Source organism: Biomphalaria glabrata, chromosome 4 (genome assembly GCF_947242115.1).
Source record: "Biomphalaria glabrata chromosome 4, xgBioGlab47.1, whole genome shotgun sequence".
Taxonomy (NCBI): domain Eukaryota; kingdom Metazoa; phylum Mollusca; class Gastropoda; family Planorbidae; genus Biomphalaria; species Biomphalaria glabrata.
The window spans coordinates 17,790,035-17,813,225 of record NC_074714.1 but is presented as its reverse complement, the minus strand read 5'-3'; the positions used below and the strand labels follow the sequence as shown (position 1 = coordinate 17,813,225).

The window sequence follows — 23,191 nt, the reverse complement described above, 5'->3', positions numbered from 1 at the left end:
AAGAACGATGTGTGAGTTAATACTTCACGTGCCAGTCTGTGGCCCAAACTGGTGCTAGCGAATGTTGAGTGAGTATTTGAATTATGCTGGGGACCCACGAGACAAATGAGAAGGAAACATTGGTTTGTTGAAGGCGCCCTGATGTGTACAAATTTAAAAGAAAACATTGGTTTGTTGAATGCGCCCTGGTGTGTACAAATGTGAAGGAAACATTGGTTTGTGAAAGGCGCCCTGGTGTGGACAAATGTGAAAGAAACATTGGTTTGTGAAAGGCGCCCTGGTGTGGACAAATGTGAAGGAAACATTGGTTTGTTGAAGGCGCCCTGGTGTGGACAAATGTGAAGTAAACATTGGTTTGCTGAAGGCGCCCTGATGTGTACAAATTTGAAAGAAAACATTGGTTTGTTGAATGCGCCCTGGTGTGTACAAATGTGAAGGAAACATTGGTTTGTGAAAGGCGCCTTGTTGTGGACAAATGTGAAGGAAACCTTGGTTTGTTGAAGGCGCCCTGGTGCGGACAAATGTGAAGGAAACATTGGTTTGTTGAAAGCGCCCTGGTGTGGACAAATTTGAAGGAAACATTGGTTTGTTGAAGGCGCCCTGGTGTGGACAAATTTGAAGAAAACATTGTTTTGTTGAAGGCGCTCTGGTGTGGACAAATGTGAAGGGAACATTGTTTTGTTGAAGGCGCCCTGGTGTGGACAAATGTGAAGGAAACATTGGTTTGTTGAAGGCGCCCTGTCGTGGACAAATGTGAAGGAAACATTGGTTTGTTGAAGGCGCCCTGGTGTGGACAAATGTGAAAGAAACATTGGTTTGTGAAAGGCGCCCTGGTGTGGACAAATGTGAAGGACATATTGGTTTGTGAAAGGCGCCTTGTTGTGGACAAATGCTGAAACGCCATAGGGATTATTTTTTTTTTTATTGGAATGAAACAAGGGGGATAAGTTAATTTAAATAGTTGTAAAGAAAAAATTGAAGCTACTGACTTTTTGATTGATTTAAACCATTATCATCTTAATCACCGTCTCTGTCTAATCTGTCTATCTACTTTATCTATATTTCCCATGATCTGTTTCACTCAATCGCTCTCGTTCTTCCTCTGTCCCTAAGACTTCCTCTGTCCCTAAGACTTTCTCTGTCCCTAAGACTTTCTCTGTCCCTAAGACTTTCTCTGTCCCTAAGACTTCCTCTGTCCCTAAGACTTCCTCTGTCCCTCTCGTGTCCTTATAACTATTATAAATTTCTCTACTTCTGTTTCTCAATCTGTCGATCTTTCTGTTTCTACCTCCCACTTTCCTTCTCTATCACCTATATTTTTTCTTTCTTTCTCTTTTAGGCATATTTCTTTTTCTTTCTTTCTTTCTTTCTCGAAGACTAAGACTGCTTTATTGATCCTTATGGAAATTTGCTGTGATTACAAGGACTCTTTTTCTCATGTAAAGACAACACAACAGAAAAATACACATAAATAAAACAGACACAATATAAAGACCTCATTCAGCGACTACACACAGGCATCTTGGTCCTATTTATGTTTCCTGATCTATTACCCATATTTCTCTTTCTTTCTTTCTCTATTACGCATAATTCTCTTTCTTTCTTTCTTTCTCTATTACGCATGTTTCTCTTTCTTTCTTTCTTTCTCTATTACGCATAATTCTCTTTCTTTCTCTATCACGCATATTTCTCTTTCTTTCTTTCTTTCTCTATTACGCATATTTCTCTTTCTTTCTCTATAACCCATATTTCTCTTTCTTTCTTTCTCTATTACCCATATTTCTTTCTTTCTTTCTTTCTCTATAACCCATATTTCTCTTTCTTTCTTTCTCTATAACCCATATTTCTCTTTCTTTCTTTCTCTATTACGCATATTTCTCTTTCTTTCTTTCTTTCTCTATTACGCATATTTCTCTTTCTTTCTTTCTTTCTCTATTACGCATATTTCTCTTTCTTTCTCTATAACCCATATTTCTTTCTTTCTTTCTTTCTCTATTACGCATATTTCTCTTTCTTTCTCTATAGCCCATATTTCTTTCTTTCTTTCTCTATTACACATATTTCTCTTTCTTTCTTTCTTTCTCTATTACGCATATTTCTCTTTCTTTCTTTCTTTCTCTATTACGCATAATTCTCTTTCTTTCTCTATAACCCATATTTCTTTCTTTCTCAATTACACATATTTCTCTTTCTTTCTTTCTTTCTCTATTACGCATATTTCTCTTTCTTTCTCTATAACCCATATTTCTTTCTTTCTTTCTCTATAACCCATATTTCTTTCTTTCTTTCTTTCTCTATTACACATATTTCTCTTTCTTTCTTTCTCTATTACGCATATTTCTCTTTCTTTCTCTATAACCCATATTTCTTTCTTTCTCTATTACGCATATTTCTCTTTCTTTCTTTCTCTATTACGCATATTTCTCTTTCTTTCTTTCTCTATTACGCATATTTCTCTTTCTTTCTTTCTTTCTCTATTACGCATATTTCTCTTTCTTTCTCTATTACGCATATTTCTCTTTCTTTCTCTATAACCCATATTTCTTTCTTTCTTTCTCTTTTACGCATATTTCTCTTTCTTTCTTTCTTCCTTTCTCTATAACCCATATTTCTTTCTTTCTTTCTTTCTCTATAACCCATATTTCTCTTTCTTTCTTTCTTTCTTTTTCTGTTACTCATATTTCTCTTTCTCTGTTTCTATTTATGTTATCCATATTTCAGTTTTTTTTCTTGCTCTCTATCTGGTAGATGTAAAATACGCAGGTTCTAAACTCTTTTCCATCTTGTTGCAGCTCTTACCGCATGGCTGTCTCCTGCATTCACCATTTGAGAAGCACCTGTCACAGAGCCAGACACCTGGACATAGACTCGGCCTCAGTTCACTTTGAGGACACCCGGCACGTGCTTCATGAGCTCTGCTCGGACGACAGTTTATTCGAAAGTGAGTACATGGGTCATACTGCCCTGTGGCGTTTGGTTTGAATTATAGATGGAAAAAATACTAACATTCACATCTATGAGAGCATAAAAATCAAGACTTGCACTGGACCATTGTAAAATTTATCCGAAGTTTTTCTGGTTCTGTACACAATAACTGATTATGTTGTAAATCTAATGACGAATTTAACCACATACATCAAAACAAAGACTAAAACAACGTTTTTTGTACAACTTAAGTACCCTTGACAAAAAAAAGGGGGAGGGACGGGACCACCAGTGTTGATTCTGAAAACATGATGTCCCAAAGGTTTACCATTATTTGGATATCATTGAGTGTTAGTAGAGCAGTGTCCACTTTGGACTGAGGAGGATAAAGGTCAAAAGGAGTCCAAAATAAAATATAAGATATATCACCTTCACATATCTTTGGGGCACCATACGAATTTTCGACCGTCTCTCTCCATTCCTCTCTTTCTTTTGACTTGGATAGAATCTCTTTCAATGACAGGCCCGTCTATTCTTTTATGCTATCTCTCCATCTATAGATGATATGTAGCGTTATGTAAAATTGTCACTGGTAATGTTACCAAAATGTATGTATTCGTTTGTAACATTTTATACTTTATAGTATAGGGCCGTTTAGGCATTTTTTTTGTTACATGAATAGTCTGTAGTAGATGTGGCTGCTGTCATTACACCATGCATGTATATTGATAAGTATGTAACCATGCCTGTATGTTGATAAGTATGTAACCATGCTTGTATGTTGATAAGTATGTAACCATGATTGTATGTTGATAAGTATGTAACCATGCTTGTATTTTGATAAGTATGTAACCATGCTTGTATGTTGATAAGTATGTACCCATGCCTGTATATTGATAAGTATGTAACCATGCCTGTATGTTGATAAGTATGTAACCATGCCTGTATGTTGATAAGTATGTAACCATGCCTGTATGTTGTTAAGTATGTAACCATGCTTGTATGTTGATAAGTATGTAACCATGCTTGTATGTTGACAAGTATGTAACCATGCCTGTATGTTGATAAGTATGTAACCATGGTTGTATGTTGATAAGTATGTAACCATGCTTGTATGTTGATAAGTATGTAACCATGCCTGTATATTGATAAGTATGTAACAATGCCTGTATGTTGTTAAGTATGTAACCATGTATGTATGTTGATAAATATGTAACCATGCCTGTATGTTGTTAAGTATGTAACCATGTATGTATGTTGATAAGTATGCAACCATGCCTGTATGTTGATAAGTATGTAACCATGCCTGTATGTTGATAAGTATGTAACCATGCTTGTATGTTGATAAGTATGTAACCATGCCTGTATGTTGATAAGTATGTAACCATGCTTGTATGTTGATAAGTATGTAACCATGCTTGTATGTTGATAAGTATGTAACCATGCCTGTTTGTTGATAAGTATGTAACCATGCCTGTATATTGATAAGTATGTAACCATGCCTGTATGTTGATAAGTATGTAACCATGTATGTATGTTGATAAGTATGTAACCATGTATGTATGTTGATAAGTATGTAACCATGCTTGTATGTTGATAAGTATGTAACCATGCTTGTATGTTGATAAGTATGTAACCATGCCTGTATGTTGATAAGTATGTAACCATGCTTGTATGTTGATAAGTATGTAACCATGCCTGTATGTTGATAAGTATGTAACCATGCCTGTATATTGATAAGTATGTAACCATGCCTGTATGTTGATAAGTATGTAACCATGCATGTATGTTGATAAGTATCTATACACTGGTCCGTTTTGATGTTTATAACAGTTTATATTTACAATATTATTTTTCCACTTGTAGACTATGCAATGCACCAAACCTGTCTGACTAAAGCCGGCCCTGTTTCCGAGCAATGCTTCAACACACATTTAGGACATTTGGTTCACAGCAACCAAAATTTCCGTTTCCTGACCAAAATCAGTAACCATCGACGGAAAGAACAAGTTTGTGTGTAAGTTGTTGTTTTTTTTTTTTAAGTTATCTTTCATCGTCTCTTATAACTTCCTTACAATGCTGTTGTACTGTCGAAATACTTCTCTTATCTTGTAAGTTCATAGTTATTATTAAAAGCTCAGTTTAATCACCGGTATAGATCTCATATAAGGTTCACACTTGTTTATACAAATATTTTTTTCCATTAGGCTGTGTATCTAAACTTATAAATTACTGTCGTTTCTTTTCTGTGAGTTAATCTAGTAGTACATATTAATTAGAGACTTCAACTTTGCTAAATCACTGGATTATTAAAGCAACCCATTCCATGTTTTAATGGCACTTGGTAAGAAGGAGTATATGTTCGAATTTGTATTAGCAGATGGAATAAGGAATGTGGCTTTTCCTTTCTGTCTGAGTATTTTATTAAGATGTTTTTATCTATAAATCTACTTCCTACGCTCTGTGACAGGTGGGGAAATGTGACGTGTGTTTGGCGTGTTTAATGTCTAGGGGATGATTATTTTTAAAGCTATCACACACCAACCTATCAGCATATGAATCGGGAGCAGACACGCAACGAGACAAGCAATGAAAAATAGATACAAAAGTTAAAAATGAAAGATATTTATTTACATAAATATACATATAAGAATAAAAGGGGGGAGGGTTTGCATCTATCTCTAAATAATACTAGATTTAATCATCACTATTGCACCTAATAAGAGAGTATGTCACTTTGTCCTCTGACTTAGCTGGTATTCCTGTTGATGTCGCAGCTGGCTGTGTCCTGGCTTGAGGTTCTGCAGCTGGATGTGGCGCTCTAGCGGATAGAGGGACGCCGGTGATATAGTTCTTGTGGAGTCTCAATCCCCAAAATCTAATATCTGTAGTGGGCACAGTAGGGCGGGTGGCCGGCTACCGTGGGCACAAGGTTACTGCGGGCAGAGCGGATCTGTCGTGGGCAGCGTAGTTGACAGGATATGTCCAGTGAGTTGCAGAGGGTTGGCGTAGCTATGACGTCTCACACAGATCTGAATCTATAGGGACGTCGCACCTAATAGCTTGACAGTGGGCTGTCGAATAGGCGGGCAATGCCGATAGCGCCGAGTAGTAGAGTTGAGTAGATCTCAGTAGGCAAGTGCAGTGCTGAATAGCACTAAGCACATAAATAGTAGGTGATTCTTGATTTCAAACAAATAGGCAGGTAAATAGATCGTTGATCCAATAAATAAATAGACAGATCTCAGTAGGGAAGTGCAGTGCTGAATATCACTAAGCACACATGCAGGTAAATAGATAGACACCTGAGGGAGGCTGCGGATAAATAAAGACAAGTTAGGACATGTCTCTCATGCATCTTATCGATGCCCTCGACTGAGGTGCATTCGTCAGATTGGTAAAATTTAGAGCACAATGGGGAGATGATGACAAATGGGATTCGGAAAATAGATGGCTGATAGTAGCAATATAAAAGGGTACATAAAAGGGGAAATAATAATCTCAAATAAACAACACAGGTGGATAGAGAAAGAGATGGGGGGGGGGGGAATGGGCGGTGGTCAGCGACCCAGATGATTGTTTACATATGACCGTGGGTCGAGAACAATGGAGCGCGCTTGAATGGAGAGGGTGTCCGTTCAAGCGGCGCAACTCTCATTAGAGTAAAATGAGTAAAGGGGAGATAATTCATATCTCCTTTCTAAGCGCAGTATTAGTGCGATAGTGGAATTATCAAGGCTGTCAACCGAGATAAAGGAAATAAAATAAGGTGTACAAATATATACATGGTTGCATCAATGATCAATTGAGCAACGTAGCATTAATAGATTAATGCAAAACATAAAATATACATTAGCCATGTTCGTGTTTTCTACTTACGCCAGTGAGAAATACACAATGCACTAATTAAATATAAATGAAATAATAAACTACACATGATAAAGTCCAATGGAAATAGCACAAAAGTAATTAAGATGGAACTTGTGATTAAGTTCGGATTACCACCAGGTATTCCTCTAGGAGAGAGAATAAGTGATATAGTCCAGACTCGATAGCTCAGCTCGAATGAGAAAGAGAGAGTCTGACTCGATTTAATTTACCTTATATACAAAGGCCTGGAAAATGTGGGCGGACACAGGAAATGTCCTAGGCTTAGAATTATCTTACACGTGGGTGAAGTCCGACAAGAGATGGGATTCGCACATTGGGAGGTCAATGGGCGTGTTTGTCCTCGTGGTCTCCTAGATCAAAGAGAGACATAGGAGAAAGGGGGGGGGGGGGAGGGGTGACTTGCATTCCACACAAGGTGGTGTCCACTGCGGCTGTCAGACATCCTGTCGATAAGATCAAAGTCTGTGCGTATCTTTGCCCCGGTCAAGGGAAGATAACTCGAAAGACGTGGCCTAGCTATCTCCAATGTGGTCAACTAAGTCTAGCCTGGAGAGGAAAAGGTGGCGCGGGTGGAGAATTTAGGGGTAGGATGGGGAAATAATTAAAATAAAATAAATAAATAATGAAAAATAATAATTAATGCTGTGATAATTTTGAGTGACTCTGACAGCGAGTTTTTGACTTGTCACACGCTCGCAGGGGCGTAGCTAGGAATTTTCCATCATTTGAGGGCCCGGTGGACTTGACCTCTTTGGGGGGCCTGCACTTTGCGTAATATTTAATGTAAAAGACAATCATTTGGGGCCCCCCTCAAGTGTGGGCCCGGGAAGATTTTCAAATTCTCCCTCCTCGTCCCCCCCCCCCCCAACCCTAGCTACGCTTCCTCGAAAACTTTGGGGTTTTTTCTTTTGTTTTTAATCAAGTTTTTTTTTTAATTGGTGATTTTTATAAATGAAGTGGAAAATTAATCTACTTATGTATCCGGTGGACAGAGTACCGGCTGTTCCTTTTTTTTTCCTAGAAATTTTACAGATGGGAAAAAATTACTAGCTCTTGGGCCACACTGTAAAATCTCTAGTTTCACAGTTATAGTGTTTCTAAATAAAAAAGGGTATTTTCGCATTCGTAAAAGTTTAATAAATTTATGTTCAGGAAAAGTTTAGCGCATGGTCTTCTAAGTCTAGATCTTAAGAGTTTTCATTAGAATATTATAAAGTGTAGATCTATACATTCGCTTACCCATGATCTTTTCTGGGGTGGGGGTGGGGTAAAAAAAAGTTCCATTGTTTTGTTAAATCTAACATTTGTTCGTTATTTAGAGAAAACACAATCGTTCTATAAGTTGTATACAGGAGGGATTGTCTTTTTAAAAAAAAAGTATGCTTAATGTTTTTCTTGTTGTTGTTTTTTAAATTGCTAACGAAAATGTGTAAGGTTGAATTAATTAATTATCTTCTGTATCCTAACACTATCTTGCTGCACAGTGTGTGTATATGCTTTAAGGTTAAAAGATGCTGGACTTTATTATTCAGTACCCTGTGATAGAAATCATTTAGTCCAGACTCTTACATGGGACTTGTCAATTCTTTGGAATTAAGAAGTTTCAAATCTCATTACTTTCGTAAAATATCTTGTCAATTTTATATTGTTTTTTCTTTCTGTCAGTGATATGTACAATACAATCACATGTGTGAAGAGAAATATCAACAACACATGTGGTCACCACGCGGCCAAACTGGCCATCACGCTGGTCAAGCCTATGGTCAGTGTTGGCGCTGAATGCAACTATACTGTGATAGAGTCGCAGCAAAAGGTTTGTTGTTAACGCTATGTATTTCATCAGCTCCCAGTGTCCATGATATTTGCTGTCCATTGAAAACCAACAGATACCTCAATTGTCATGAATCATAATGTATAATATATAACGTTTTTACCAATAAAAATAAACGCAACAAAAACATTGAAACTTTTGAAGGAAGAAAAAAAATAGAAGTATTGTTTGTTGTGTAGATTATTTATACCAGACCTGGGGACCAGATAACTGGCTATATCGACATATTTCGCGCTGCAGTTTTGGCGCTAGACTTTTTAACGCGAGATTATTCATAAAAAAAAATATTTTCACTATACTGTCATGATTAGATCTCTCCCCCGCCCCTCCCACCCCAACCAAAACAAAAATACAAAAAAATAGAAATGAATACTAAAAGTTTTGAAATATCGCAAACTATAAAAAGTCAGATTCATGAATAAATATCGCAAACTATAAAATGTCAGATTCGTACCTAAGACCTCGCTATTCATGAAAACAACGAGACATGCGAATACATATACGTACCTAAAATGATAAGTCTCACGTTGGTTAATGGACAATATTAAAATCCTCACATTATGATTATGATGTTAAGTCTCTAAATGATAACAATAATTACACACACACACACGCAAAGTTTAATCCAAAATCTAATGGACAAAAAAACTAAAGTTCTTCACATAAAAACTGCTTTTGAACATAAACACGCACACATGAAACTCAGACGTGTATCATTTTAGTTGACGATTTAAAGACATAATAAAATGAGCATTTATATAATATGTCTACAGCATCCCTAAAAACTATCACCTAGCGCCTAAACTATCACTGTACCAAATCCTCAGTGCTAAAATGTACTGCTGGAGGCTATAGGAATGTGCTCTTTATATATTGGTAGCTTCTACAAAACTTTATGAAGTAACTATACTGTTTGCGAGACTTCGACCGAAAACTCAGAACAAATTCCGTAATTGCACAGACCAGAATCAATAATTAGAAATTGTAGAAACATATTTAGACATCTATATTTGATTTCATAACACGGAAATAATTTGGTTATAACTTAGGGTTGTTGCATTTTATGGTAAGGGGGATAATTACAGTTTAGTAGAAATTTAAGTAAACTTCAAAATCAAAATGATTGCGACCCTTTGTATTTAAAAAAACAACACATAAGGATGTCGAAGTTATGATAATCAAAGTAGAAATATTTATTTTGTAAATGTTTGGTATAAGAGGGGTTTTGTAAAAAAAAATAATTAAAATACTATGTTTTACTTTGGTGTTATTCAGCAATACATCCATCTACTTATAGCACAATCACCGGAGTAGAGATCAATATCCTTTCACTCACACGCTAGTCCCGCACCATAGATACCCTTACCCAGGACAAGCACAAAAACATGGATATCTAGATTAACACATGGCGATGTGTAGGACAGGGGTGGGCAAACACGCTCCGGGTGCAGCCTGCCAGAACATATTATGTGGCCCTCGGAGACCTACCGAAATAAGGGCGTTTTTCAGAGATGTCACTGAGAGAAACATCGGTTTCTTGAGCTCGGTAATAGATAAGGGTAGAAAGCCTCTATAAAGTCTGTTTGCAGTGGCGCACCTAAGGAGTGTGAGGGTTGCTGACTGCACCATGTGGCACCCTTCAGCGGGAAAAGGCAGGGTATTAACATGATAAATCATCAGAAAATAAAATTATATTAAAAAATATAATAATGTGAATATATTCCTGTTTTAAATTAATGTAGGCAATTAGCTGTTTGTAGTATGTATCACAAAATGTATTAACCCAGTGTCAGATTTTATTGGGAAAGTTTATTTTTAAAAGGGGTGGCAGGGTGGTAGGACCCCATTAGCTAATCACATTAGGTGACCCCAGCCCTAGTAATGCCTCTTGTGATCAAGTAGCCTTCATGCTAACAATTTGTTCATACTTTTCTTTTACAGCAGACAACCAAAAAACCACACCACAGCCACAATGCTCTCATCAGCGACAAGCACACCAGCAGTCCAAAGGGCAAAGGCAACAGAGATGCTGACAATGCTGAGAACAAAACAAATAGCTACCGCCCAAGTGTAAGTCTTGTTGCTGCCCTGATACTGACAGCCTCACTTCATCGACTGTTGCCCTTATAGTACCAAAGAGTACTTTATATTATTGCAAAAACTGGATGCATATTTGTTTCATAAATAAATATTTGTGTATTATGTTTTTATTTTACTATAGAAATTGTAAAACATTTCAATTCTAGGCCTACAAATGTTTTATTAAAATATCTAATGGTAAAAATTTCATAATAAAAAAAAAATGTTTTCTTTTTTTCAAATTTGACTATTTTTTTATTTGTTTATTTTATCATAAAAAGATTTTATTTGTAATTAATATGTAAAACATTTGCCCGGATGATGTTATATATGATTGTATATAATTATACTATTTTTTGGTTTTTATTTTACTATAGTAAATAATCAAACTGTAATAAAAATCTGTTGAAAGTGTCATTTTAAACTGAAATATTTATTTAAAATAATTGATTAGTTCTAAAATGATATTGCCAAATGTACCTTCATTGCAGAAAAAAAAATGTCTTTTTTTTTTTTTTTTTTTTTTTTTTTTTTAATGCTGAAATAAAAATGGACATTTGATATCTTGTTTTATTTATGGACAATTTAATACAACTGAATATACTAAAATATTCAAAAAATAGTTTCCTTGAAGTTTTTAAAAGCATATAAATATCACATATGAATTTAATTTTTTTTTTATTTTATTTTACAGAAATTCAATTTTTTTTAAAGAGAAAATTATACAATTTAGTGTATACATTTTGTGTTTGTGATTTGTCTTCCATGTTTATAGTAATGTATACTCCTTAGGCTATCACCATCTGGCAATATCTTATTCACCTTGCAATAGAAAAGTTTTAAAAAATATTTCCACAACTTTGTTGACCTAAAAATACACTTTGAAAATCTTGGTCATACAGGGACTTGATAGAGACTTCACGCTTTTGAAACAAATGACGGAAACATGTAAAGCTTGACCCTTATGTCACCAAGAAAGATCTGTATAGAAAAGTTAGCAAGAGTAGTTTCCACAGAGAAAACTTGAGCAAATCCATCTAATTTTTAATAATATGTTTTGAAATCTTTTTAATCATATCTATATATAATAGTCCCACTTTACCTCAAAATCCCAAACTTAAAAATCCCAGTCATCATCAGAAATCAAACCCCGGATTCGCGGTTCAGAAGCCAAGCACTTTACCACTCAGCCACCGCGCCTCCATATATATATATAAATAAGTGTGTGTGTGTGCTGGTAATTGAAATAGAAAACAAGAAAATTTTAATAATTTTGCTTTATACCACTTTTTAAAATTTCACAGGTTTTATAATATTATATTATAGTTATATTATTATTTATTATAGTTGTTACAGTGAATCATTGATAGTGTTATAGGAAAATTTCCATTGCACTGGTATTATTCTGTGCTGTTCATGTGGATAACTAGATAACATTGCTGTATAATAAAGCCTGCTGTATATGAATAAACATTTGCAAATATGTTTCTGTTCTACGAGAATATAGGCTGATAGATGATGTATTTATTTCTTGTATGTTGATTCTTTTATTACAAAATAAATACATTATGATTTTAACTTTTTTATCAATTGGCCCTAATAATTATTGACATTTTTATTTTTTTTATACAAAGATGAATAACAATCGTTTGTATGAGTGCAAGTGGGATGAGAGGAAATAATGGAGCCTTGTTAAGTTGATATTAATGTGTGAATAGTTGTTATTTTGGTTTAACTTGTTTGTTAATTGTGACAAAATGTTGATGGTTAAAAAGGTTATAAGAACTAAGGGTAAAAAGAGCCCATAAGGTTCAAAATCTTGTGAGCTCTTTGGTCTAGGAATTTTTTTAAAAAGTTGTTTGTTCATTAGATTTATTTGTGTATTCAAGGGTGTGTTCTTCTTGTGTGTTAATGGGCAGTGCCAATGATAAGCACATAACTGTTTGTGCTACCTAGTTATAGGTATAATCCCCAAAAATTAAAATGATATTATAAGAATTTTGTTATTAGCATTGGTTACCTTAGTCGCAGATGAATGTTTTCTCATTTTCTTTGCAAAATTTTGTTACAGCCTTCTAATACCTTGTTTAACACAAGAGACACCTAGTGCGCTTAATAAATAATAGAAAAAGTCCTCCTTTTGGACTATGCGGTCAATGGGGCAGATGATGTAAAGGTCATCTGTTCATGTGGCCAATGGTTAACAAGGCTGTCATGTGGCCAGCACAACGACCATCTGCCTTTACTTTTCCCCAACTAATGTCATGTATTCATTAGAAATAAGTGTTCTCAGAGCTGTCTTAAGATCCTGAAATTAATGTCTTCACCAGGATTCGAACCCGGGAAGCACTTTATCACTCAGCCTCTTTGATAAATAATACCACACTATAGACAAAAAAGTAGGTAAACCAAGAAATACGACACACCTATAACGATGTCTATTTGTTTAGATAGCATCATACTATGTGCTTAATGTCACCCACCAGGGAAAATTTCCTCCTCAGAACTACCTGATTCAGATTCAGATGTCCTTAAGGTCCGAGAACTTCCGGTTCCCTTTTATGGACCTCTGACCAAGGAAAGGCTTTTATCCATGGCCAGGATGAGACATTGGCTCTTCACCTATCTTACAGCGCCCCTGCTCCTTCCTTGACTTCGTCTGTCTACAAAGTGTGGTCTAGATCCTGGTGTATGCTTTGTAGTTTCAGTAAGAGTGTCTTTATTCTAGTGTAATATTTATGCTTAGGATCTGTACAAGTTCAACTAGTCGGCAAATGTTACTCTCTGTGTTTGATAGGTCCACATTTTAAGTAGACATGTAGGCCTACTGCTGCCATGACGTCCTTCTGTCTATTCCATTTTGAAAGAAGTTGTTGCAAACGTCCTATCCTAGTGTGTCCTGTTTATTATTTTCTGTTTGATTTGATGGTGAGAGAAATAAAACTATTTTACACATAGCCATTTTGTGTCCTTTCGTTTGTAGGATGTGTGTATTCTGGTGTCCTTTCGTTTGTAGGATGTGTGTATTCTGGTGTCCTTACGTTTGTAGGATGTGTGTATTCTGGTGTCCTTTCGTTTGTAGGATGTGTGTATTCTGGTGTCCTTTCGTTTGTAGGATGTGTGTATTCTGGTGTCCTTTCGTTTGTAGGATGTGTGTATTCTGGTGTCCTTTCGTTTGTAGGATGTGTGTATTCTGGTGTCCTTTCGTTTGTAGGATGTGTGTATTCTGGTGTCCTTTCGTTTGTAGGATGTGTGTATTCTGGTGTCCTTTCGTTTGTAGGATGTGTGTATTCTGGTGTCCTTTCGTTTGTAGGATGTGTGTATTCTGGTGTCCTTTCGTTTGTAGGATGTGTGTATTCTGGTGTCCTTTCGTTTGCAGGATGTGTGTATTCTGGTGACCTTTCGTTTGCAGGATGTGTGTATTCTGGTGTCCTTTCGTTTGTAGGATGTGTGTATTCTGGTGTCCTTTCGTTTGCAGGATGTGTGTATTCTGGTGACCTTTCGTTTGCAGGATGTGTGTATTCTGGTGCCGTTGATTCTGAAGTAGCAATTATACATAAAACACTGAACCATTATCTTCAAGTACAAAAACAAAATCTAATAAGATACTCAGAAAGACGCAAACATAAAGGCACATTCCTCGTTCCATATGCTAGGACAAATTTGTACAAGTGCTCCTTCTTCCCTAGTGCTATTAGAACATGGAATGGGTTGCCTGAACCAGCCAGGAAAACCAGTGACTTTTCAGAATTTAAGTCATTTTTGAAGTAACGTCTGTATTGTATGAGATAAGATAAACTTATTTAGGCCTATAGTGTTGCTTGAATATGGACAAGTATTGCCTTGTTTTTTACAAGAAATCCAAATAATTAAGCCCTATTCTCAAACTCCTGTAGTGATGACGGTTGGCTGGCCTCGAACAAGGGTACATCGTGACGACCATACAAAGCAAATAGAACTAATGCATAAGTAAACACATGAATAAATTGGTTGATTCTTAACAACACCTAACGAACCTTTTAGTAATTGATAAACAAGGTTACAAAGATATTTTGTGTGGAAACACACTCAAAATCGGCCCGCGAAGTGGTCCGCTCATGCAAGTTAATACTAATAGGCAGGTTTGGATATTTTCAGCAAGAATATCAGATACTATGAACTGCAAAATATTAACAACACAACTCTAACTATGAACGGCAAAATATAAACAACCACAACCCTATTTCCCCAATACTATTTTATTGTTAGTCCGCCCCTGCAAGATACCACAGGATATGGATGAATATCGCTGTAATTACTAAATTTTTAGCGGCCCCCGTAAGGGGAAAAAGCCGCTATTAGGTTTGTGCAAAATGTCCGTCTGTCACACTCAGATCTCGAAAACTAGAAAAGATATAAAAAAAATATTATTTCACCATTAAATGCGGCTTGAAAAGTTTAGGTGCAACGGCTACTTTTGGTTTTCTAAAAACAAACCGTTTAATTTATAAAATTAATTATGTAAGCGATTTTTTCATAAAAATACACCAATTCTAAAACAATAACGTAAATGTAAGGGATATTGCAATGTTACAATATGCTAACAAAGATCAACGATTTTTGTGTATTTTCAGTATCACCAAATCAAATATTTTTATAAAATGTACTAGAAATGTTTACAAAAAATATAAATATTAATTAAAGGTGTTTTTTTCTGGTCAACTAGCTGCTAAAATTAAAAGAAAACATTTATTTTTGTTTATAAAGGCTAAGAATGCACTTTGTATGTAAATATCACGCACATTTTTTAAAATGGCTATTTTATGCAGAGACTTTCGTGTAGTAGCGTAAAGCCCGGCCTAGACATGGTGCTAAACTAATTTCTTAAACTTTTTTTAAAAATCAGATTTTATTTATTTTTTGTTTAGTGCCCTCATCAGAAAAAAAAGGTTTATTTTTGTGCGTTTTGTCTGTCGGTAGGTCTGTCCGTCACAATTAGATATAAAAAACTAGAACTCTAAAAGCTATTGAAAATCTGATTTACCCTTTAATGTTCCTCCCGTAACATCTTAATAGTTTTAAGTATCTAAAATTGATTGTTCCGGATTTTTTTATGCAAAACTAATCAACGCCAACAAATGTTTGTTTGATCTTCTAACTTATATTACATTCAATTTCCATGCTTAAACGTTGCGAAAACACATTATCAATAATATTTTGTTCCGTTTTTTATGTAAATAGCATATTAATGCTAAATCAAAATCTCTATACTGACTTATATTTCATTAAGTGTAAAAATGTTCCGGATATTGTTTTATAAAACATGAATTATGCCTAATGATTGTTTGACTAATATTACACTTATATTATTTGACAATGCGTCATTATAATTTGGTTATCGATATCAAATTGTTCCGTATTTTCATCTTTCAACAAATTTTTAAAATATCGACAATAGGTTGTTCAGGGCTTTAAAAAAAGGAATTTAATAGAATTGATTTCTGAAAATTACTTTTTAGACATTTAATTTTCTTGCTGAAACATAACATAGACGTTTTGTAATCGATAAAGAATGTTCCGGATTTTGTTTCTTACAAATCGTCGCCAGAAATTTCCGAATTTATTTAAAAATCTACTAACGCCAAATAATTGTTTGAACTTCCTCTTCTAATTAATAAACAAATAATCTTCTCATTTACGAAATAATGTTTTTACGGATTTTTATGAAAACTATTTTAACTCACTTCTCTCTTACAGTACATTTAACTTTCTACCTAAAACATTAAAAAAATCTAATTATTGTTAATATTATGTTCCGATTTTTAAGGAAAACATAATCCAAACACCAAAGTAAGGTATGAAAATCTCTCCACAAGGCTGTAGTACATCTAATTTTTATACGAGACCATCCAAAAAAAATAATTAACGGTATTACATTTATCTGAAATTGTCTTTTTCTTTTACTATTTATACAAACATCCGGAACAATCTATTATATAAACTTTTCAATTGTGTTCATACCTAAAAATTATTGCGATGTTTTGAAACGTAAAATAATGGTTAATCAATTTTAATAACTTTTAATTGTTGTTTTTTTTTATATTAAGATGACGGACAGACCGACTGACAGACAAAACGCAAAAAACAATGCGGCTTTGATCCTTTTTAAATAAATTCTATTAGAACTCAGTACACCAATGTCTATTGTGATGTTGCTTGTTCAGGCTGTCTTGAGGTCAACTATGGATGACTGTTGAATTTCAACCAATTACTCTGCAAGCGTTTGGGTGTTATTGTTCGGGTGTATTCCGTGTAGTTGATCAACAATCCAGACAAAACAAACACATCGGTTTTAACTAGTAAAGAGATGTAGTCAACGCTGAAGAACAATGTACCATGTATTTATTCTAAGAAAAGGCCACAGTAAAAGTCTCTGTCACTAAACACGTCGTTATCCTGGAGGATTATATCGCTAACTTATTTTCCGGTCTCTAACCCAACATATCCCAAACGTCACTAGTCCCGTTCAATATGCGTCTTCTATGGTGCGTCTCTAAATAACTAAACTATAAATAAGGTGTCTAACACTATGAACCCTCGTTAAATATCTCGTGTAAATAAAGACATTTTTTATGGTACCGGTACTAGCCTATGGTGAGGTAATGGAATTTTTTTTCTTTGACGTCATATGAATGAACTCTTTAAATGTAATGTTAAAAGAACGCACTCTGTGCACCAATGTCTATTAACCCTCGAAAAATGGCTCGTATTGATGAAAACATATTTTAGTCTAACTAAGCCGTGTGACGTAGTGTTTTTTTTTCTTTGACGTCATATGGAATGAATTCTTTAAATGAAATGCTAAGAAAACGCACTCAGTGCACCAATGTCTATGAACACTCGATAAATGGCTCGTATTGATAAAGGTGATTTTTAGTCTAGCTAGGCCGTGTGACGTAGTGTTTTTTTTTCCTTTGACGTCATATGGAATGAATTCTTTAAAAGAAATGCTAAAAGAACGCACTCGGTGCACCAATGTCTATGAACACTCGATAAATGGCTCGTACTGATGAAGTCGATTTTTAGTCTAGCTAGGCCGTGTGACGTAGTGTTTTTTTCCCCCTCTGACATTATCCTAAGCTCTTAAGCGAGCAATTCTTGTATGTATGTATGTATATATATTTATAATATATAAAAATTTTATTTCGAAAAAGACTCTAACGATTTTCTTTAAAATTTCTTGGCCACATCGGGAAAACTCGAAGTCGACCGTTATATCGGTTTGAAAATGGCTCATTATCGAAAAATTAATTTTGGCTAGAATGTTTTATGAATGAAATTTTCTACATGACGTCAATGCGAAAAAAACCTTGACACCGCTTATGTCACTAGGCTCACAGCAGTACATTAAGATTTTTCTTCGCAAACAAGAAAAAGTTTTAATGATTCAATTGGCGTAATTAAACATTTGCGCACCATCTTATTGTACATTGATCCATTATGAAACTATGGAAGAAAAATAATGAAATTAAATATCTTTGTGTATAATTAGTTATTGTGTTTTAAAGGCTTTTTAAAATTGTTTACACTTACATTGCGTATACTCGTAGGTAGCTTTTACTTTGTTATTATTTTGTTGGTAAATTATAGCAATGTGTTTAAGCTTCGAAGTCTACTGTCCCATACCAAAACATAGGAAATGATCATAACACAGCTATTTGTGCCTTACTTGCACAACCAGGGCCGGCCCTAACATTTGCGGGGCCCTATGTGAAATGGATTGCGCGAGGACCAGTAAGGGTAGGGATAAGGATAAAAAGTAAAAATGTAGATTTTGTATTAGAAAATAAAATCGTATTTGCATTACATTTTTATTAAATGAAAGCTGACGATGCGTTTTTTTTATATCACGCGTAGGACTGGCGTTTACCATATTGATTGACACCCCAAAATGACAATTTTGTCTTTCTAAGGACATTTTTATGAGTTTCAGGAGATTTCCAGGAGCTCCTTGAAAACAAGGAGACCACAGGAACCTTATTATAAATCATAATTATTTAATTTAATAATTTACACCTAGAATTAGCGCGGGGCTTTTGAACCTTCGGGGTCCACTGCGGCAGCATAGACCTAAGGCTGGCCCTGATGATATCCAGCTCGCGGTCAACGAATTTTCATCACGCTGCTGCTTTTTTTGGTTAACCTATAAACCTCGGTAAAACAGAAGTCATGTTCCAGAAGTCACCCAATAAAACTTACTCAGCCCAAAGATCAACGCGCATATAATCCCTTAAAGTGGTAGATAACTTCACATTATCTGGGAAGCATAGTATCAAATGACGCATTGCTTAAAAGAGAGGTTGATATGTGATCAGGGATAGTCGTGCTTTTGGACGCCTCCAAGTGAGAGTGTGGCGAAATAAATCGTTCCGCCTGTCTACAAAAATCAGTGTCAACAAGTGATTCTCTCTACCCCTCTATGTGGATCTGAGACATGAGTACTTTATAGAAAGCAACTAAGACTTATTGAACGACTTCACCAAAGACCGCAATATGGTATGAACTTCTTATGATCCGACAGTCACGCTTTGCAGGGCACTTATACCGTATGGGGGACGAACATATTTTTGGAGATCTTTTTTTTTAGTAAGCTGAAAGGTTGTCGGAGAAACAGAGATGCCTCACAATAACGCTTCTTTAGAATACTAACGCGATGTTTTTAAGTCTCTTAGGAAAAAATGCGCGATTTTACTTTTATACTAGGTGCACGTTTTACACTATAACGTAGAGACTTTGCATCACTTGATGATTCTTACTAAAGCCATAATAATAAGGTTTGTCTTCGAGTCCGAAGATTAGTGAGGAATGTTGTATTTCCCGTGGCTGCGCAGCCCCAGCTGTGACCTAGATATTTTGCCACATCCTGGGCAAGCATAACCATTGTCCGCAGGTGGTCGATTTAGATTTTCTTTTCGCTATCTGCGTTTGTCTTCGGCAGCAGATTTTCTTTTGCTCTCAAATGTGTATCCCGCGGCCTTCGTGAGTGACCTCCAGCTGACTCGTTCGGAGGCCGCATACAACCAGGTGCTCTCTTCTATGTCAGCCAAGGAAAGTTGACGCCTAAGCTGGTCTTTGAAGCGTTTCCGTAGGGCGCCTCTGTTACGTCGACCACCTTTTAGCTCACCAAAAAAAGACTGCCTTTGGCAAACGTTCGTCTCCCATACGGGATACAAGCCCTACCCAGTGCAACTGTCGGACCATAAGAAGTCCCTCTGTACTGTCCATACCGGTGTTGGAAAGGACACCGCTGTTTGTAGTGCGGTCTTGCCACCGTATGTCCATGATGGAGCGCAAGCATCTTTGGTGAAAGCACTCAAGAAGTCTTAGTTGTTTTCTGTAAAGTGTCCATGTCTCAGAGCCATAATGAATATATTAATTGCAATATTAAATGTCAGAAAGTAACCATTTTAGAAGTAACACTGCAAAGACTTTCTTCCAAGCCTATAATAGCCCAATAGTTTTACACGAAAGAAGCAATGTAAAACGTTAAGACGTGAGCTGTGGTTTTCTATAGGCCTACTGTTGGGGGGACTTTCTATTCGTCATGTACAATTACATTGAGAACTGACAGAACGAAAAAGCAACTCTTCGGATTGATAGTCTTTACCCGATCGTTCATTTCCGTAATTACAACAATATTTCCAAAATGACTTGGGGTATATATCCTTAACAAATTATTCATCCGAGCGAGGCTGGGTCACCTGATATTATGGAATTAATTCTTCAAATGAAATGCTAAAAGAACTCGGTATAGTAATGTTTATTAAGCCTCGTTATGTGACTCGCGTTTAAAAAAGGAATGATATCTTGATTTAGATCTAATCTAGAATTTTTAAACCAAATCTAGATTTTTATTACAGTATATCTAGATCTGGATTTATATTCTAATTAAAATTATTTTAGAGTCTAGATCTAGAATTTCCAGATCTAGTTTAGACTAAAATAGACTAGATTAAGATGTAGAATTTCAATTTCTAAACTTAAAGTGTAAAAAAAAAGTGTAGATTTTTATTTCCAAACGTTTTGATCAATATTGCAATGTTATAATATACTAAAACTAATCTACTATTTTTTTTATTTAATTTAAATTTAAATTTACGGGAAATGAATCTTTGAAACATTATTACTTTTGACGATCAAAATTAAATCACCTCTTGAATATTATTTGCGAATATGCAGATCCGACAGGGATCCGACTTTGTAACACAAACTCTCTTTGTAATCTTGTTTAATGTTCATATTTATACAATGAACTGGTAGTAATGAAGTTGGGGTTCAATGTGAACTGACCCTTATTGATATTATTGAATGATAATCCATGTGATTTAATTTTTTTGTAAAGGGACAAAACAGAAATGTTTCTCTTTGCTTGAATCTCGAAGTGTATTTTAGTATTTTTATTGTCCTCCACCTGCATACTATAAAACTGCTTATTAATTGTTGTCTTCATTTGTATTCGACATTGTATTGTAAACATACTAAATGAATTCTTTCTATTTTCCAACAAAACCAAACTTTTTTTTTTAAATGCGAGTGGCCTTTATGACAAAAAATACTTAATTCACTAATACAAATTTGTTTTACATTATGTCAGAAAAAACAACAACCTTTTACCTAAATGTGTTTAAAATATACTCAAAGCCTCCTCCTTATTAAACTAAATTTTCAATATATTTTTGTAAAAATAGTTTTTGAGATCTAAACAGGTTGGACGAACGGACAGACAGACTACACAAAACTAAAAGTGTCTATTCCCATTTCGGGGGCCGCTGAAAAAACATTGTGACCTAGGGCCTACGCGTTTAGTAACTATTAAAGCTCACTGTACATATAGAAATCCCTTAAGTTCTGGCCAATCCGGTTGCCACACGTTTATGGAAAAAAATGACCTGCCAACATATTTGTGCGTTCATGACCGTTAGTAATCAATATAGAAGCGGGCATATTGGGATGAACATAATAATTGCAACCAGCCTGCGCTGAATATTAAGCGATAACTTGGGCAGGACAATACCACTTTTACATTAAATGCCTAAACAGTGGCACAGAAGTCTCTGGTTATGCACAACAGATAACCCCTGTTTCGGAGTTTCCATCTCCTAGACTTTAATGCCGACCCAAACTATATAGTGTCCAGTTTGCTCAAAGGCCGAATCGCATCTGTTTTGTATAAGGTTCATTAAGACTTTAGTTGGCCTCCTTCAGTCGTAACGACTATTGTTTAATCTCGTAGAAAACTTTTTCGTGTGACTGTGGAGAGACACTCCCGTCCACATATATCTCAGGTTATATGGTGGCTTTCTTTCACTTTGATGGCACGCTTTCAGAGCTGAGGCCCGTGTTGTTGTAGTTGTTTTTTCGCTGACCATAGCTTTCTTGATCACCAACTCTCTCCACAAATAGGCCTATATATATATATATATGCGTCATTGTCTGAGGATTGAATAGATGCTGGGAAGACTATTAGCAGTAATTATAACTAGATCTAGGTCGAATTGAGAATATGAGGATGTGTTGTAAAAGGCCAATATGGCGCCAATATGTGTGAATCGAGTATGTAGTCAAAAATGACACACACAGACTTTTTTTTTATATATAAATAAAACAAGTAGAACTAAATCTAAGGGATGAGAATGGAGATCCGCGTTAGCATTTCTTTGTCCAACATAATGAAACAAAACAGAAATAATTTCATCTGAATAAATCTCTGGATTGAAAATGCTGATACAAAATCATTCTTTTTATCTTTTAATAACATCTGTGTCAATTTGACCTCAAATTGAATAGCCTAGCCTATTAGCTGTCACTTTGAAAATAATTAACTAGAAAATCAATATCTCAGAATAATAGCTAGGCCTATAGAGTATAGAGACATACTATGTGACGTTGGCCTACCTGCGAAGTAACAAGAAACATTAGGCCTAAGTGCCTTTGGGCGCAAAACATGTGTGTGTGTGGGGGGGGGGGGCGCTAATGATATTTTTAGAGAAGAAAATCTACCTATATGTTCGTCCGTCCGTCATCTATCTATCTATCTATCTATCTATCTATCTATCTATCTATCTATCTATCTATCTATCTATCTATCTATCTATCTATCTATTTTTCTATCTATCTATCTATCTATCTATCTATCTATCTATCTATCTATCTATCTATCTATCTATCTATCTATCTATCTATCTATCTATCTATCTATCTATCTATCTATCTATCTATCTATCTATCTATCTATCTAATCTTTGTGCTTGTGCGTGTGTGTCTATTTTAAATAAGACCTATTGTAATTAGTGACGCAACACTGAACATCACAAATACACTGGGTAGGCCTAAGTTATGATAGGTTAGATGATACATACATAGATAGATATTAAATTATTGGAAAGTAACAAAATTCTGTTATGAGAGGCGGATAACTCTAGGCCT

General features: G+C 35.3%; 1 protein-coding gene across 2 annotated transcripts in view; it reads left to right on the top strand.

Moving 5' to 3' along the window:
* LOC129925731 (uncharacterized) overlaps positions 1 to 13,683 on the top strand; it is a 166,639-nt gene extending 152,956 nt beyond the window's left edge. For both annotated transcript variants that reach the window (XM_056025953.1, XM_056025952.1), the window contains exons 4-7: positions 2,793 to 2,941; positions 4,792 to 4,942; positions 8,482 to 8,629; positions 10,589 to 13,683. In XM_056025953.1, the coding sequence (XP_055881928.1) occupies positions 2,793 to 2,941; positions 4,792 to 4,942; positions 8,482 to 8,629; positions 10,589 to 10,777 (637 nt within the window). In that variant the 3' untranslated portion in view covers positions 10,778 to 13,683. The remainder of the gene's footprint in view (positions 1 to 2,792; positions 2,942 to 4,791; positions 4,943 to 8,481; positions 8,630 to 10,588) is intronic.
* Positions 13,684 to 23,191: the final 9,508 nt, after the last annotated feature.